The 15,578-nt window shown below is 41.6% G+C and overlaps 1 protein-coding gene across 1 annotated transcript in view; it reads left to right on the top strand.

Annotated features, from left to right (window-relative positions):
- Positions 1–15,578, top strand: part of grik1a (glutamate receptor, ionotropic, kainate 1a) — a 191,966-nt gene that overhangs the window by 132,242 nt on the left and 44,146 nt on the right. Inside the window, exon 7 of the mRNA XM_060909259.1 lies at positions 8,363–8,506. Within this exon, the coding sequence (XP_060765242.1) occupies positions 8,363–8,506 (144 nt within the window). The remainder of the gene's footprint in view (positions 1–8,362; positions 8,507–15,578) is intronic.

Genomic DNA, 15,578 nt, shown 5'->3' with positions numbered 1-15,578 from the left:
TTCTAATGGTACAATGTGTTTGCTCATTGCCTCAGAAGGCTAATGGATGATTAGAAAACCCTTGTACAATCATGTTAGCACAGCTGAAAACAGTTTAGCTCTTTAGAGAAGCTATAAAACTGACCTTCCTTTGAGCAGATTGAGTTTCTGGAGCATCACATTTGTGGGGTCGATTAAAATGGCCAGAAAAATGTCTTGACTATATTTTCTATTCATTTTACAACTTATGGTGGTAAATAAAAGTGTGACTTTTCATGGAAAACACAAAATTGTCTGGGTGACCCCAAACTTTTGAACGGTAGTGTAAGTGAACACCAAAAAAAGACAAGCAAGTTTATACACCAAAATGTTATATTTTATGTCAATCGCGAGTGAAAAAACACATGAATTTCCCATGTATTTCACATGATCACATGCTACCACATGTGGAATACATGGTATCAGATTTTGTAACATGTGTTACCATGTAGAGCACATGTGGACATGTGTAAAACATTCCCACATATCACATAAAATTGGGCCAAAACCACACGTTTCCCATGTGCAAATAACATGTTTCCCATGTGCAAATAACATTTTCCACATATTTCACATGTGAGAAATCACATGTGAAGTTCATGTGGTTTTTCTGTAAGGGCAATCTGCATCGCATGATATGTTACTCTTACTGTTCATTTCATGGACATTCATCGTAAATAAGACTGCTAAGACCTAGTCTTGTAGAGATGGAATAATCAATAAACATTCAGGCTAGCCTATATGCAACAAAACTAGGTATTGTTTGAAAAGAACCTCATCAGTACCACTAAAAGGTAAAGTGAAAATGAAAGGCTAGGTTTCATGTTGTATTTCATGCTGTTATGCCAGTGGTATAGCTCCTTGTAATATCACAACACTGATCTCTATATAGAGATCAGTCTATCACAGTCTTACAAATGGGGCTGCATACGAGACACAACTTTGTTTTGCTTTTTCTTTCTTTCAAGGAATCATTTTATTCAAATAATGTAGTTTAAAACTTACCAAGCCTCAACTACTACCATTCTTTCATAACGTGCTTCTAATACTGCTTGAGCCAAACCATTTTTATATCAGCTTGTCCATTAATATTGTCTTTGTCTTGCTCATCACTGTCTTCGACATCAGTGAGTGGTTCGTCTTCGTATGGCTGCTAAAAACTTTGTAGTCTGCTTCATTTGAACTACCTTGAGTGCTAGAGACTGGTGATTCACTCCATTTAGAATCGCTAGACATCTTTTTTTTAAAGATATTTTTTGGGCTTTTTTCACCTTTATTGGATAGGACAGTGTAGAGACAGGAAATGAGCAGGACGGGGAGGGATTGGGAAATGACCTCGGGCCGGAATCGAACCCGGGTCCCCAGATTTATGGTATGGTGCCTTATCCACCTGAGCCACGATGCCCCCTGTGAGACAGCTTTTTAACCATTAATATTTATTTAGGCACTGCCTAAAAGTGAGTGTATGAGCAAATAGTGGATCTCACACAATTAGAAAATTGTGAAAAAGTTTTTTTTTTTCATAGTTTAATTCAAAAAGGTCATGTATTCTATATTCATTACATGTAAAGTGAAATATTTCAAGCTTTTTTTTGTTTTAATTTTGATGGTTATGGCTTATAGCTCATAAAAATCAGAAATCCAGTATTTTTAATTATAAGAATATTTCCTAAGATCAATCAAAAAAAAGGATTTACAATACAGAAATGACGAACTTCTGAACAATATGCTCATTTATACACTCAATGCTTGGTTGGTCCTTTACCATAAATTACTGCATCAGTGCAGCGTGGCATGGAGGTGATCAGCCTGTGGCACTGCTGAGATGTTATTGAAGCCCAGGTTGCTTTGATAGTGGCCTTCAGCTCGTCTGTATTTTTGGGTCAGGTGTTTCTCATCTTCCTCTTGACAATACTCCATAGATTTTCTATGGGGTTCAGGTCAGGCGAGTTGGCTGGTCAACCAAGCACAGTAATATCATGCTCAGTAAATCATTTGGTAGTTGTTTTGGCACTGTGGGCAGGTGTCAAGTCCTGCTGGAAAAGGAAATCGGCATGTCCATAAAGCTCGTCAGTGGATAGAAGCATGAAGTGCTCTAAAATCTCCTGGTAGATGGCTGTGTTGACTTTGGACTTGATAAGACACAGTGGACCAACAACCACAGATGAAATGGCACCGCAAACCATCACAGACTGTGGAAACTTCTCACTGAACTTCAAACACCTTGGATTCTGTGCCTCTCCACTCTTCTCCCAGACTCTAGGACCTTGATTTCCAAATTAAATGCAAAAATTACTTTCATCTGAAAAGAGGACTTTGGGCCACTGAGCAACAGTCCAGTTCTTTCTCTCCTTAGCCCAGGTATGCTCCTGATGTTGTCTCTGGTTCCGGAGTGGCTTGATATTAGGAATGAGACAGTTGTGGTTCCTTTCCTAAAGACATCTGCATGGTGGCTCTTGATGCACTGACACCAGCCTCAGTCCACTCCTTGTGAACCTCTCCCAAGTTCTTGAATCGACCTTTCTTGATGATCCTCTCAAGGCTACAGTCATCCCTTTTGTTTGTGCACCTCTTCCAGTAGGCCTTTTCAGCAGTGCCTTCTGTAGCTGACCCTCCTTGTGGAGGGTGTCGATGATTATCTTCTGGACAACTGTCAAATCAGCAGTCTTCCCCATGATTGTGGTTGCGTGTACTGAACTAGACTGAGGAGATACATGGTATTTATACTGTTTTACTGAACCTTGAAATTAAATACTCTAATATTTTGAGATTTTTTTTTTGCGCTGAAGGCCATAATTATCAAAATTAAAATAGAAAAATGCTTGAAACATGTTAGTTTACGTGTAATGAGTCTTGAATATATTAAAAGTTTCCCTTTCTTAAAAAACTGATGGAAACTATTGAACTTTTTCACAATATTCTAAATGTTTGAAAAGTACTATTATTTGCAAGGGCACTGTCAGAAATGGCAGGCACTTACAGGAGCAGTCGCAGGGGAAAGCGGGTGTGTCGCAAACTGGTAGACAAAGCCAAATTGAGAGCCAAACTTGGAGACAGGGAAAAGCCAAGGGTCAAGCGATGTGCAGACAGACTATAGGAGATGAGACAAGTAATCCGAGTCAAAAACTAATGGAACTACAGTCAAAGTCACGGGAAGTCAACACCATAAACAACGGCTCGGTTGGGTCAGGTAGTAACACGCCGAGCGATACTTCGCACTGACAGGTTGGTTTTTGAGTCCTTAAGTACTCTGAGGTGTACATGCGACGCTGATTAGAATTCTGGAGAGGGAGGGCCATGAGGTGTTTGGGAGTTGTCGTCCATGGCAGCCATGTTTGGAGCCTGCCACGAACTCTGATTGCTAGCACTGTGTGTGACAGGCACAAAATTGACTTGAATAGAATAATATTATAGCATATGAACCTTCGGATTGTGTAGTGTACTGTATTTCACTTCAATAAATTCCTGCATTGTCTTGTGACCGTGATACCAATAATGAGATACACATTGCAGTTATGAATATTTATTCCTTTCTTTGACACCGCCTGCTATGCGCCAGAAATAAAACCACGACACTTATTATGGTGTGATTCTGCTGGGTGCCTGATGGACAGCAGTGAACCAGCGCTTTCACTTTACATCATTACTATATAGTTAAAATCGAATATCAAACTTGATGCATCAAACAGTTGTCTGGTTACATCTTTCATGTCCACACACATTGGCACTCAGAGCATGTATCTTCAGACTGCAAAGTGTGCACACGCTATTAGAACTAATTAGCATGCACCTGTTCCTGATTGCAGTACAATCACAGCGTATACATATAAGGACTCTCAGTAACACAGAGACTTTGCAAAAGCCTTGTATTTTGGATGACCTTTCTGATTTTGACCTTGTTTGTGTTTTTTGGACTTTGAGTATTATATTACCCCTGATCCCCTGTCTGTGCCTCACTTAAAAATAACCGCTGGATAAAAACCCCATCTACCGTTTGTACAACCCCGATTCCAAAAAAGTTGGGACAAAGTACAAATTGTAAATAAAAATGGAATGCAATAATTTACAAATCTCAAAAACTGATATTGTATTCACAATAGAACATAGACAACATATCAAATGTCGAAAGTGAGACATTTTGAAATTTCATGCCAAATAATATTGGCTCATTTGAAATTTCATGACAGCAACACATCTCAAAAAAGTTGGGACAGGGGCAATAAGAGGCTGGAAAAGTTAAAGGTACAAAAAAGGAACAGCTGGAAGACCAAATTGCAACTCATTAGGTCAATTGGCAATAGGTCATTAACATGACTGGGTATAAAAAGAGCATCTTGGAGTGGCAGCGGCTCTCAGAAGTAAAGATGGGAAGAGGATCACCAATCCCCCTAATTCCGCACCGAGAAATAGTGGAGCAATATCAGAAAGGAGTTCGACAGTGTAAAATTGCAAAGAGTTTGAACATATCATCATCTACAGTGCATAATATCATCAAAAGATTCAGAGAATCTGGAAGAATCTCTGTGCGTAAGGGTCAAGGCCGGAAAACCATACTGGGTGCCCGTGATCTTCGGGCCCTTAGACGGCACTGCATCACATACAGGCATGCTTCTGTATTGGAAATCACAAAATGGGCTCAGGAATATTTCCAGAGAACATTATCTGTGAACACAATTCACCGTGCCATCCACCGTTGCCAGCTAAAACTCTATAGTTCAAAGAAGAAGCCGTATCTAAACACAATCCAGAAGCGCAGACATCTTCTCTGGGCCAAGGCTCATTTAAAATGGACTGTGGCAAAGTGGAAAACTGTTCTGTGGTCAGACGAATCAAAATTTGAAGTTCTTTATGGAAATCAGGGACGCCGTGTCATTCGGACTAAAGAGGAGAAGGATGACCCAAGTTGTTATCAGCGTTCAGTTCAGAAACCTGCATCTCTGATGGTATGGGGTTGCATTAGTGCGTGTGGCATGGGCAGCTTATACATCTGGAAAGACACCATCAATGCTGAAAGGTATATCCAGGTTCTAGAGCAACATATGCTCCCATCCAGACGACGTCTCTTTCAGGGAAGACCTTGCATTTTTCAACATGACAATGCCAAACCACATACTGCATCAATTACAGCATCATGGCTGCGTAGAAGAAGGGTCTGGGTACTGAACTGGCCAGCCTGCAGTCCAGATCTTTCACCCATAGAAAACATTTGGCGCATCATAAAACGGAAGATACGACAAAAAAGACCTAAGAGTGTTGAGCAACTAGAATCCTACATTAGACAAGAATGGGTTAACATTCCTATCCCTAAACTTGAGCAACTTGTCTCCTCAGTCTCCAGACGTTTACAGACTGTTGTAAAGAGAAAAGGGGATGTCTCACAGTGGTAAACATGGCCTTGTCCCAACTTTTTTGAGATGTGTTGTTGTCATGAAATTTAAAATCACCTAATTTTTCTCTTTAAATGATACATTTTCTCAGTTTAAACATTTGATATGTCATCTATGTTCTATTCTGAATAAAATATGGAATTTTGAAACTTCCACATCATTGCATTCCGTTTTTATTTACAATTTGTACTTTGTCCCAACTTTTTTGGAATCGGGGTTGTAAATAAAGATTCAACTTTCATTGTTCAGTGGTCAAGTGTTTGACCACAGTGGTCAAGTTGCCTTGCACTTATGATCGGGTTCCCTGTGGTGCCACACGCACATAGTTCGTACAGATGTGATACGGTCAAGCCATCAAAAATCAGGTCAATGCATTACCATGTTCTCTTAAGTATGGTGCTCCACTATTAAAAAGCCTGAAAGTGTACATTCTACAAATTATCATAAACAAAGCTTCGTGAAAAACAAGTACTTAGCAACCAACATGATGTCAGTAAAGTACATTCCCCAATAAAACTCAGCCCAGTCCTCTGGAGATATTTTCTTTAGATATAGCTGGGTTTTTGACTAAAATGTATTAAGGTTTTGTGGGTGGTAAAAGAGAGCAACTGGACTTGCTTGAAGATTCTTGAAGACGTTTCACCTCTCATCCGAAAGGCTTCTTCAGTTCTGTCTGACTAGTAGGGAGTATCAGGTATTTATCCTCTCATGGATGAAAAGCTCATCTAAGGTGTCGTTGAGTCATCCTGGATCAACGCACGTTGAGGCATCAGGATGACTCAATGACACCTTAGATGAGCTTTTCATCCATGAGAGGATAAATACCTGATACTCCCTACTAGTCAGACAGAACTGAAGAAGCCTTTTGGATGAGAGGTGAAACGTCTTCAAGAATCTTCAAGCAAGTCCAGTTGCTCTCTTTTACCAACCACAGTTATTATGACCTGGATGACTGAGAGGCTGTCCACACGGCAACGGATTCAGGTGAATCTGATAAAATTGTTTATCGTTTCGGCCTGGCGTCCACACGGCACCGGCGTTTTGGGTGCCCCAAAACGATATTTTTTGAGAACGGGTTCCAGAGTGGAAAAATCTGGCAACGGCGCCGTTGCGAAGTCGTCTGGATGAGTAGAACGGATTTGTTTACGATGACGTCACAACCACATGACTAGAACAAGCAGCACTCTTGCTGTTTTGTATGAACCACTGCATTGCATTCACTTTTGTATACAGCTTTTCTTTTAAATAAACAAGTAACTGAACCAGGCGGCATGATGGTGTAGTGGTTAGCGCTGTCGCCTCACAGCAAGAAGGTCCGGGTTCGAGCCCTGTGGCCGGCGAGGGCCTTTCTGTGCGGAGTTTGCATGTTCTCCCCGTGTCCGCGTGGGTTTCCTCCGGGTGCTCCGGTTTCCCCCACAGTCCAAAGACATGCAGGTTAGGTTAACTGGTGACTCTAAATTGACCGTAGGTGTGAATGTGAGTGTGAATGGTTGTCTGTGTCTATGTGTCAGCCCTGTGATGACCTGGCGACTTGTCCAGGGTGTACCCCGCCTTTCGCCCGTAGTCAGCTGGGATAGGCTCCAGCTTGCCTGCGACCCTGTAGAAGGATAAAGCGGCTACAGATAATGAGATGAGATGAGATGAAAATCTCGTTGCCGTTGTCGTGTGGATGTAGCCTGAGAATCTTCACAGACATGTATTAAGGTTTTCTTTTGTTTTACGGATTTTCCACATACAAGTGTTTTATTTGCTTATTACACAGTAGGTAAAAAAAAATTGCTTCATTTGCACTTTAAAAAAGATGGCGCACTCAAGAGAGTAAACTAGAAAACTAATACCTCTGTATTCCAGACACATTTTTAAAATTTCATGATGGCTTTAGCCTAATTTGCATGGATATACAATTCGCATGACCTGTTGATCCTTAAATTGGTGTAACTAGGTGGTAAACTCCACAATCACATTTACAATTATGATGATTAATTACATTTTTTAACTTTGATCCTTGGCACTTCATTCTTGAGTTATAAAAAAAAAAAGATTCCCTTGTTTCTTGCTAATATTTTAACATACAATATATATGAACGCAGATTTACTCATTAAAAAGCTGTTTACTCGAATGATCCTCATGGACAAATCCATTAGTTATAATATAATATAGTTATATTATAACTAGTTTTCAGTTAACCTCCTTGACTGCCCCCATTTTGACCCAATTCGAAAATGCCCTTGGCTCTCCTCTCACATTTTCAGTGACGCATTAACAGGGAGACAGCTCCAGTCTCGGCGGCTGACTAACATCTTCTACACCTCATAAATACCTTTTGAGTTGAACCATGTCTTTTGAGCAGGAAAATTATCAGATGGTACTGAACACCATCCCTTCAGCATTGAAGTTGTGCTCTAAGCCAGCGTTTCTCAACCTTTTTTCAGTCACGGCACCCTTCAGAAGTATGCAAATTCTCAAGGCACCCCCATATAAAATATATGCAGTCACGCTGACCCCGGCAATGACGTTGTGACATGGGAAAGGGGGCCGTGAGACAAATTTTGATGATGCATGAGGCGGCGATGATCTGCATTAGTGTAACTATTGTTTCTTGGAATTTTAATTCATTTTATTTATTTCAATGTTAGAATATATAATTTTTTGACGGCACCCCTAACAAAGCCAGACGGCACCCCAGGTTGCCGCGGCACCCCGGTTGAGAAAGGCTGCTCTAAGCCATGCTGATGACTGTGTTTTTAGCCACTCAGAGAGCACTGTTGATCTCTCCCACCCTTTATATATTGGCGACAACACTTGGAATCCTATCCTCTCTTCTCTGTCTTTCTGACAACATCAGTAGTAGCCATGTTTGAACCACATCACTCCATATTGAGATGTCATGACCTAGTTTAGGATAGATGGATAATAATTTGAACTCTATTTTGGAATAATTTTGATTTCTGTGCAGACATCAGCTGCTCTCATGTATGATGCTGTGTTCATGGTTGCCGTGGCATCACAGCGGGCCAATCAGATGACAGTGAGCTCTCTGCAGTGCCATAGGCACAAACCATGGCGGTATGGACCACGCTTCATGAACCTGTTTAAGGAGGTGAGTGCTCATCACAGACATTTGCTGCTGGCACTGTCCAGAAGAACACAAAATGAAAGTGACACAAACGAAAATCCACATTAGCACATTATTCAGTGAAGCGAGTGAGGTCATATTTATACTGGGGTTGAGACTGTGTGAAAAATTCACAGCTGTAACTATACAGATGAAAATCACAACCAAATATCACATCAATATAATCAGCCTAAGCCATGATAAGAACATGGCAAGAACAGTCATAGTTCCTTTTGTAGTTTGCATCACTGGAAATAAGATTTAAAATTGCCCACTATTTTCTCCAGTTTGTCATTTATAGCATACCTTTAAATCTCCCACCATTGGGCCTCTAAAACTTAATACCCTTACAAGGTATGATTTTCAGTGCTCTTTCACTATTGATAGGTACCCAAGCATCTTTGTGTCAGAAAGAGAAGTCCAAGATCTGTTTTGACAGCATAGGCCCTGTCCACACGGCAATGGATTCAGGTGAATCTGATAAAATTGTTTATCGTTTCGGCCTGGCGTCCACACGGCACCGGCGTTTTGGGTGCCCCAAAACAAAATCTTTTGAGAACAGGTTCCAGAGTGAAAAAATCTGGCAACGGTGCCGTTGCGAAGTCGTTTGGATGAGTAGAACGGATTTGTTTACGATAACGTCACAACCACATGACTGTCAGTGCTTCATGCCGGGTAGAAGTGTAACGAACTCGATGCGAGTTGTCAACAAATCCTATAACTTGGTTCATGAAACGCGCTTACAAAATATTTTCACTGTGAATATTTATTGTGTAATGGTGCAAAGTCAGAGAGAGAGAGAGAGAGAGAGAGAGAGAGAGAGAATAGCCCTTAGGGCAGAGTCTTTAGTCCAAACACTGCAGAAGCAGTACCAAACCGCACACCGCCCGTGCGCTTTCCAAAAACAAAAACAATCCCGCCAGCAAACATAGGAAAAAAAAAAGAGCAATCTCACCTCTTCAGATGTTGGTTTAAGTCCGACAATACATTCCTCAAAAAGGGCGTAGAAGAACAAAGTAATCCATCAACGTGTAGCATTCAATTTATTCCGGACCATTAAAGAATTCTGGAGGATATCAGAATGTTGGTGTACCGGCTTCCATCTACCCCCGTTCATTCCTCTTTCCGCGTCTTTCGTTTTACGCTACTGATTAATAATCAAAACTTTATGTGGCTAATGCTACAGAAGAAGGGGTTTATGCGCATGCGTCTACTTCTTCTATTGTTCTGGTGTCTCCGATGGGACCGTCTTACAGCGCACGTAGTGGTGTGGTATGTGTATTGCATCGTTTTCAGCAAGCGTTGCGTTGCCATATGAACCTGATATTTTACTGATCCGTTGCCCATGTGGACGCGATATTTAAAAAAAAAAAAATCTCGTTGCCGTTGTCGTGTGGATGTAGCCATAGAATGAAATCACCCTTTTCCTTAAGTACACCACTGTCCTTAACTCATATGTAAGGCCAGCGTTCAAACTTTTTTGTAAGATACAACTAATAACAGAACATTATATTTTTATTTAAAGTCAGAAATAATCAAAATAAAAGGTAATGCTGCTTAATATTATGTTTTCTTACATTTTTCTTAAACTTCACTGTCATTAAACAAGTATTATTATTTAAAAAAAAGTATTAATGCAAAAAGTGGAATTGAACTTGAGGATATACCCTGAACGCATCATCTGTACCCGTATAGTGTAATGGCCCTTTTCCACTACCCTTTTTCAGCTCACTTCAGCCCAACACGGCTCGTGTTTCGACTACTTCAGAGCAGCACGACTCAGCTCGCTTCAGCCTTACTTAGCACCCAAAACTCGCACGGTTTTGGAGTGGGGCTGAAGCGAGCCAAACCGAGCCGAGTGGGGCTAGGGGCGTGAGGAGACACTCCCCTGTGCACTGATTGGTGAGGAGGAGTGTCCTCACATGCCTACACACGCCCCGCAAGCACGCTGGGATCTGTAAACCCGGAAGAAGAAGAAGAATTACGAATTACGAGAATTATGAAGCCTTATGCGCCTCGCCTCATCTATACGCTCTTGCCAGTATCTGTTGGCATTGTCGGTGACAACAAGCCACAGCACCAAGACCAGCAACACTAATGACTCCATGTTTATTGTTTACTATCCGGGTCGTGAGACTACCGCTTAAAAGATCACTGATGTCACTGTTTGCGCCGCCTAACGACATCACGTGACGTCCACCCACTTTCGCTAACTCCACCCAATGTGTCCACCCACTTCCAGCCAGCACGGTTCAGCGCGGTTGTAGTCGAAATGCAACTCCAACAGCCCCAGTCAGCTCGACTCAGCTCGACTCAGCACCGCACAGCTCAGCCCAACTCAGCCGCGTTGGTAGTGGAAAAGCGGCATAAGTGTAAAGAAATGGTCACATTATTACAGGTTATACCAGTACACAGACATACTGGTACAGTCCTATTTCATGTCGCGTTTTAATCACAAGAGTTTAAAATGACAAACAGTTGTCATTTTGTAAGTCATAACTGGATTTTAGTTCTGGAATATCAGTCGTATTTTTGACCACCAACCTTGTTTATTTGATGTATTACACTTCTACTCACTTCGCCTGAAGGCTCCCAAAGACACACGTATATATGCCAAAGACATTTTGCAGGCCAGAATATGCGGCAGAAAATAGACTTGATAAATGTGTAGCTTGATCCTGTTAAGTCTCGATGCACTCTGAATGCAGCATAAATCACTGGCCTTGTCCATTTTATAGCCTGTGCTTACTCTTTGCGCAGAGAATTCATCACACAGAAGATGACTATTAAATGAGTTCCTGGAGGTGCTTTAGGCTGGAGTACTTCAACCCATTTCAGGTTAAGTTTTCAAGATGGCTTCTAGTCATCAGCCTCAAAAATGCAGTTTTGAACATTCAGCCCCAGAACTTGACTTGAGTGAAAATGCAATGCAGTTGCATGAAATTAGTTCAGCGCACTGTATAATTTATGAGTTATTACTGCATCACGTCTCTCAGTATTTCTATTGCACATTAAATCCTTGTTGTGATTTATCATGCCGAGTTCCATATACCACATCTTTTTGTGGGTGCTTGATAAATTGACCTAACATAAATCATTTCAGTTAAAATAATTAATGTAATATTATGTGCATATTACTTACACTTGCAGCAAATTATGTAACTCTGTAATAACTGCTTTAATATTTTGTTCATATCATACAGACTGATTTTAATTCTATGAAAGCAGAGAGCACTATATTTTTTAATGGGAATCTCTCAGACCCCAAGGTGGGGGGGACGGGGCACTTCATACTTTCACTTTCCACAGTTTACCCTCAGAGCTGTAATACTAACTGGACCAACTAACTGGACTAATACTGGATCTGATTTAGGGCTGGAGGACTTAAGCATATGCTTACAGCTGTGCTTACTGCTGCCCTTCAAGGCCACTGCTGAGGCTGATATACACTACCGTTCAAAAGTTTGGGGTCACTTTGAAATTTCCTTATTTTTGAAAGAAAAGCACTGTTCTTTTCAATGAAGATCGCTTTAAACTAATCAGAAATACACTCTATACATTGCTAATGTGGTAAATGACTATTCTAGCTGCAAATGTCTGGTTTTTGGTGCAATATCTACATAGGTGTATAGAGATCTTGCATGTGACGTCACAGCCGATCCAGATTGTGACAGACGCCATCTTGTCGGTCAAACGCCATATTTCCGCCTTCTACTTCTACTTCTGCTTTTACTTCTACCTTTTCTTCTGGAAAACCCTACTATATACAATTCTACTACAACGGCTGCGGCTACAAGCTCTCCCTACCTGTGCACGTTTTTTATGTTTTTTGTGTGTATTTTTGCGTGTTGTTCGTCTGTACCGGACTTCAATATCCACTACAACCGTATGGACTTACTGGACATTGGTTTCCAGCAGAAAATGACGGTTTGTAACGATTTCCATCGCATGCACAACATTCCGGACGAGATAGCGAGACCAGCGGGGTCTCCGTGGATTGTTATTGGAGGCAAAGCGAAGGAGGCGGTGCCGGGAGCGGAAGCAAAAGCGAGGCTGCAGAGCCGGCCTGTTGACTAAGCTCAGAAAACAGCCACTCAAATCTCCACTGCTAAGCCTCTATCTCTCCAACGCCAGATCCATGTAAACAAGATGGACGATTTGGAATTACAGCTGGAATTACCTTATTCTATTCTATAATCGGCTGGTCAGTGCTATACTCAATACTTAAGTGACTTACCCATCCAATGAGGATTCTTGTTTACAAGATGCCACATCTGAGTCGCTGACAAATCCTGAATTTCTGTAAAGATAACTGTCCAGAGATTTATAGGCACGCAGTGCTTCACCACTGAACAGCGAGGGAAAGTTAATGAGGTGATTATACACGTCTGGGTATTCCGCTGGCAGTTCAAAATCCGGTCGTGAAAACTCCGTCCGGTAAGCCATAAGGGTCACTAATCTGTAGATCGTTTATTTTAGACATATATCTAGTTATCTGTTCATTAGAAAAATGAGCCGTGTAGTCTGTCGGTTGAAATTGATCCATTCTGTACACGAGTGCAGCAGTATTCAGCGGTGTTTTTTACCGACAAGATGGCGGTTGTGTACTTTCCGGTCACGTAACTGCAAGATCTCTATTGAGGTATTTCACCTGACGTCACAGGGTCACGTGACGCCCCGGTGTCCGCCATTTTGAACGTCAAGCTACATACTAACGCTGCAGACAGAGAGGGAGAACCGGCTTGAAAAAAAACATGTTACAGACACCTAGAATAGATTAATTTGTCAGTAAGCACTCTATAAATAACCATGGTGTTTGCTTGTTGTGCTGTGGGCTGCCACAACAGACAGGGACAGCGTGCAGGACACTCCTTTTACCAGTTTCTAGTGATGGGAATTTCGGCTCTTTTTCGGGAGCCGGCTCTTTTGGCTCTTCTTACTATAAGGAGCCGGCTCTTTCGGCTCCCAAACTCGGCTCCCACCGAAGAGCCGGCTCCCGTCGTTCACTTCAAAGAGCCGGCTCTTTGAACCGGATCATTCGCGACCGACACATCACTACCGGTTTACTACTGACCCAAACAAGAGGGATTACAGCTGTGAAGAGACAGGATTGGGAGCCAACAGAATACTCCAGACTTTGCAGTGTTCATTTCAGGTTAGTTTATCAGTTAACGCAATTTTGATAAAATATATAGCAAAAAGTAAATGGGTCAGTGTTTTTAACCCATCTGAGCAGTGAAACAAGACAGTGTTAATTTGTCTAGGGTTGCATGTAGCAGACATCAGACATAAAACGCAATAACAGAGGCTAGAAAGAAACGGGACACAGAAATAAACAGGGAAATTAAGTAAAAAGAAAGAAAGAGGAAAAAAAAAAGAAAAAAGAGCGCGGATCTCCAAACACATGAGAAGCCTATCTTATGCACATATCACGCGGACTCCACACACGCATCGCGTCTGAAGTCATAACTCATCAGGGGAAATCGTGTCCGCACTGGCATGTTCAAAAAACAACCTCGCGTCAACAATGATACCACACGCAAGGAAAAAAAAACAGTCAGGCTACTCAACAACCAACCTGGCAGCAGCAGTCGTTGTCATGTAAACACAACACTTCGGATATGCAAATGCTTCCCGTTACACACGATTGCTATGTCAATAAACATCATTTTGCCAATATTTTAGAGACCCCCCAACATTTCCCAAATCATGTTTTCAAAGGATCTCATGTCTGTTTCAGGGGATCTCGGATCCCCCGAGTAACAAGACAGTGTTGTGAACATAGCCTACCTTGTACCGTTTCAAACTGCTGGGGTCATCCTTCATCAAACTGTTGACTTCTGTCGACAACCTTGGCTCCATACCAAGGCTGGGTACAGTGTTTGTGATAAAAGACAGATCCAATTTAACACGAATCACAGCTTACTTTCTTGTTAAAATGTGCAAAGGTCTCCACCATCTCATACCGCCTTGCACTGAAGGACTTAAGCGTGCCGTCCAAAATGGCTGCATCACGTGACTTGGTCACGTGGGTGAAATACCTCAATAGAGGCCCATTTCCAGCAACTCTCACTCCAGTGTTCTAATGGTACAATGTGTTTGCTCATTGCCTCAGAAGGCTAATGGATGATTAGAAAACCCTTGTACAATCATGTTAGCACAGCTGAAAACAGTTGAGCTCTTTAGAGAAGCTATAAAACTGACCTTCCTTTGAGCAGATCGAGTTTCTGGAGCATCACATTTGTGGGGTCGATTAAATGCTCAAAATGGCCAGAAAAATGTCTTGACTATATTTTCTATTCATTTTACAACTTATGGTGGTAAATAAAAGCATGACTTTTCATGGAAAACACAAAATTGTCTGGGTGACCCCAAACTTTTGAACGGTAGTGTAGCTTTCTTCACCAGGGCTATTATTTCACAGATCCTGTGAAATAAGTATCCTGGAAAGAGCAAGGTCATGAATTATACCCACCTTAGCTCTTTTAGAAAACTTTCAGCAATATACTTGAGACTATTTGAAAAACTATGATTGAGTGTAGTACGTATTTACATAAATGCAAATTTGGTCCCCTGTTGATGGTAGCTATATATTCTGGCCAGGGTCACTTTCTGTTTCACGGTCCAGTCACCCCAGTTGAATGACAGCATTTTCCTCTGTCTCAGCAGGGGTGCTCAAAATCCAGTCCTTGAGGCCTCGTGCACTGCTGTGTGTCGTATTTTCTTTTCTCTAACCTGACTGACTCAGCAGCTAATTATGAAACCCTTCATGAGCTGAATCTGGTGTGCTGGATCTGAGAAAACACACACACTGCAGTGCTGTCATCCTTCTCGACAAGATTTGGACTTTCCTCCTCTGAATGGTAATGAGATAAAGGAGTAGAACTCTAATCATCACAGAGGTGGCTGGAGAAAAGTGTAATGGTCTGGTGGTCTGAGAACATGACCGGGTGTTATGACAGGTTGGAAATTTGCTTCTGTGAAGGCCAACACCAGTGTCTATAAAGGGATGACTATCAGGAATTTGAAGGGTTTGCTGACTATAATAATGTATAAA

Source organism: Neoarius graeffei, chromosome 25 (assembly GCF_027579695.1).
Source record: "Neoarius graeffei isolate fNeoGra1 chromosome 25, fNeoGra1.pri, whole genome shotgun sequence".
Taxonomy (NCBI): domain Eukaryota; kingdom Metazoa; phylum Chordata; class Actinopteri; order Siluriformes; family Ariidae; genus Neoarius; species Neoarius graeffei.
This window is presented reverse-complemented; position numbering and strand designations above follow the sequence as displayed.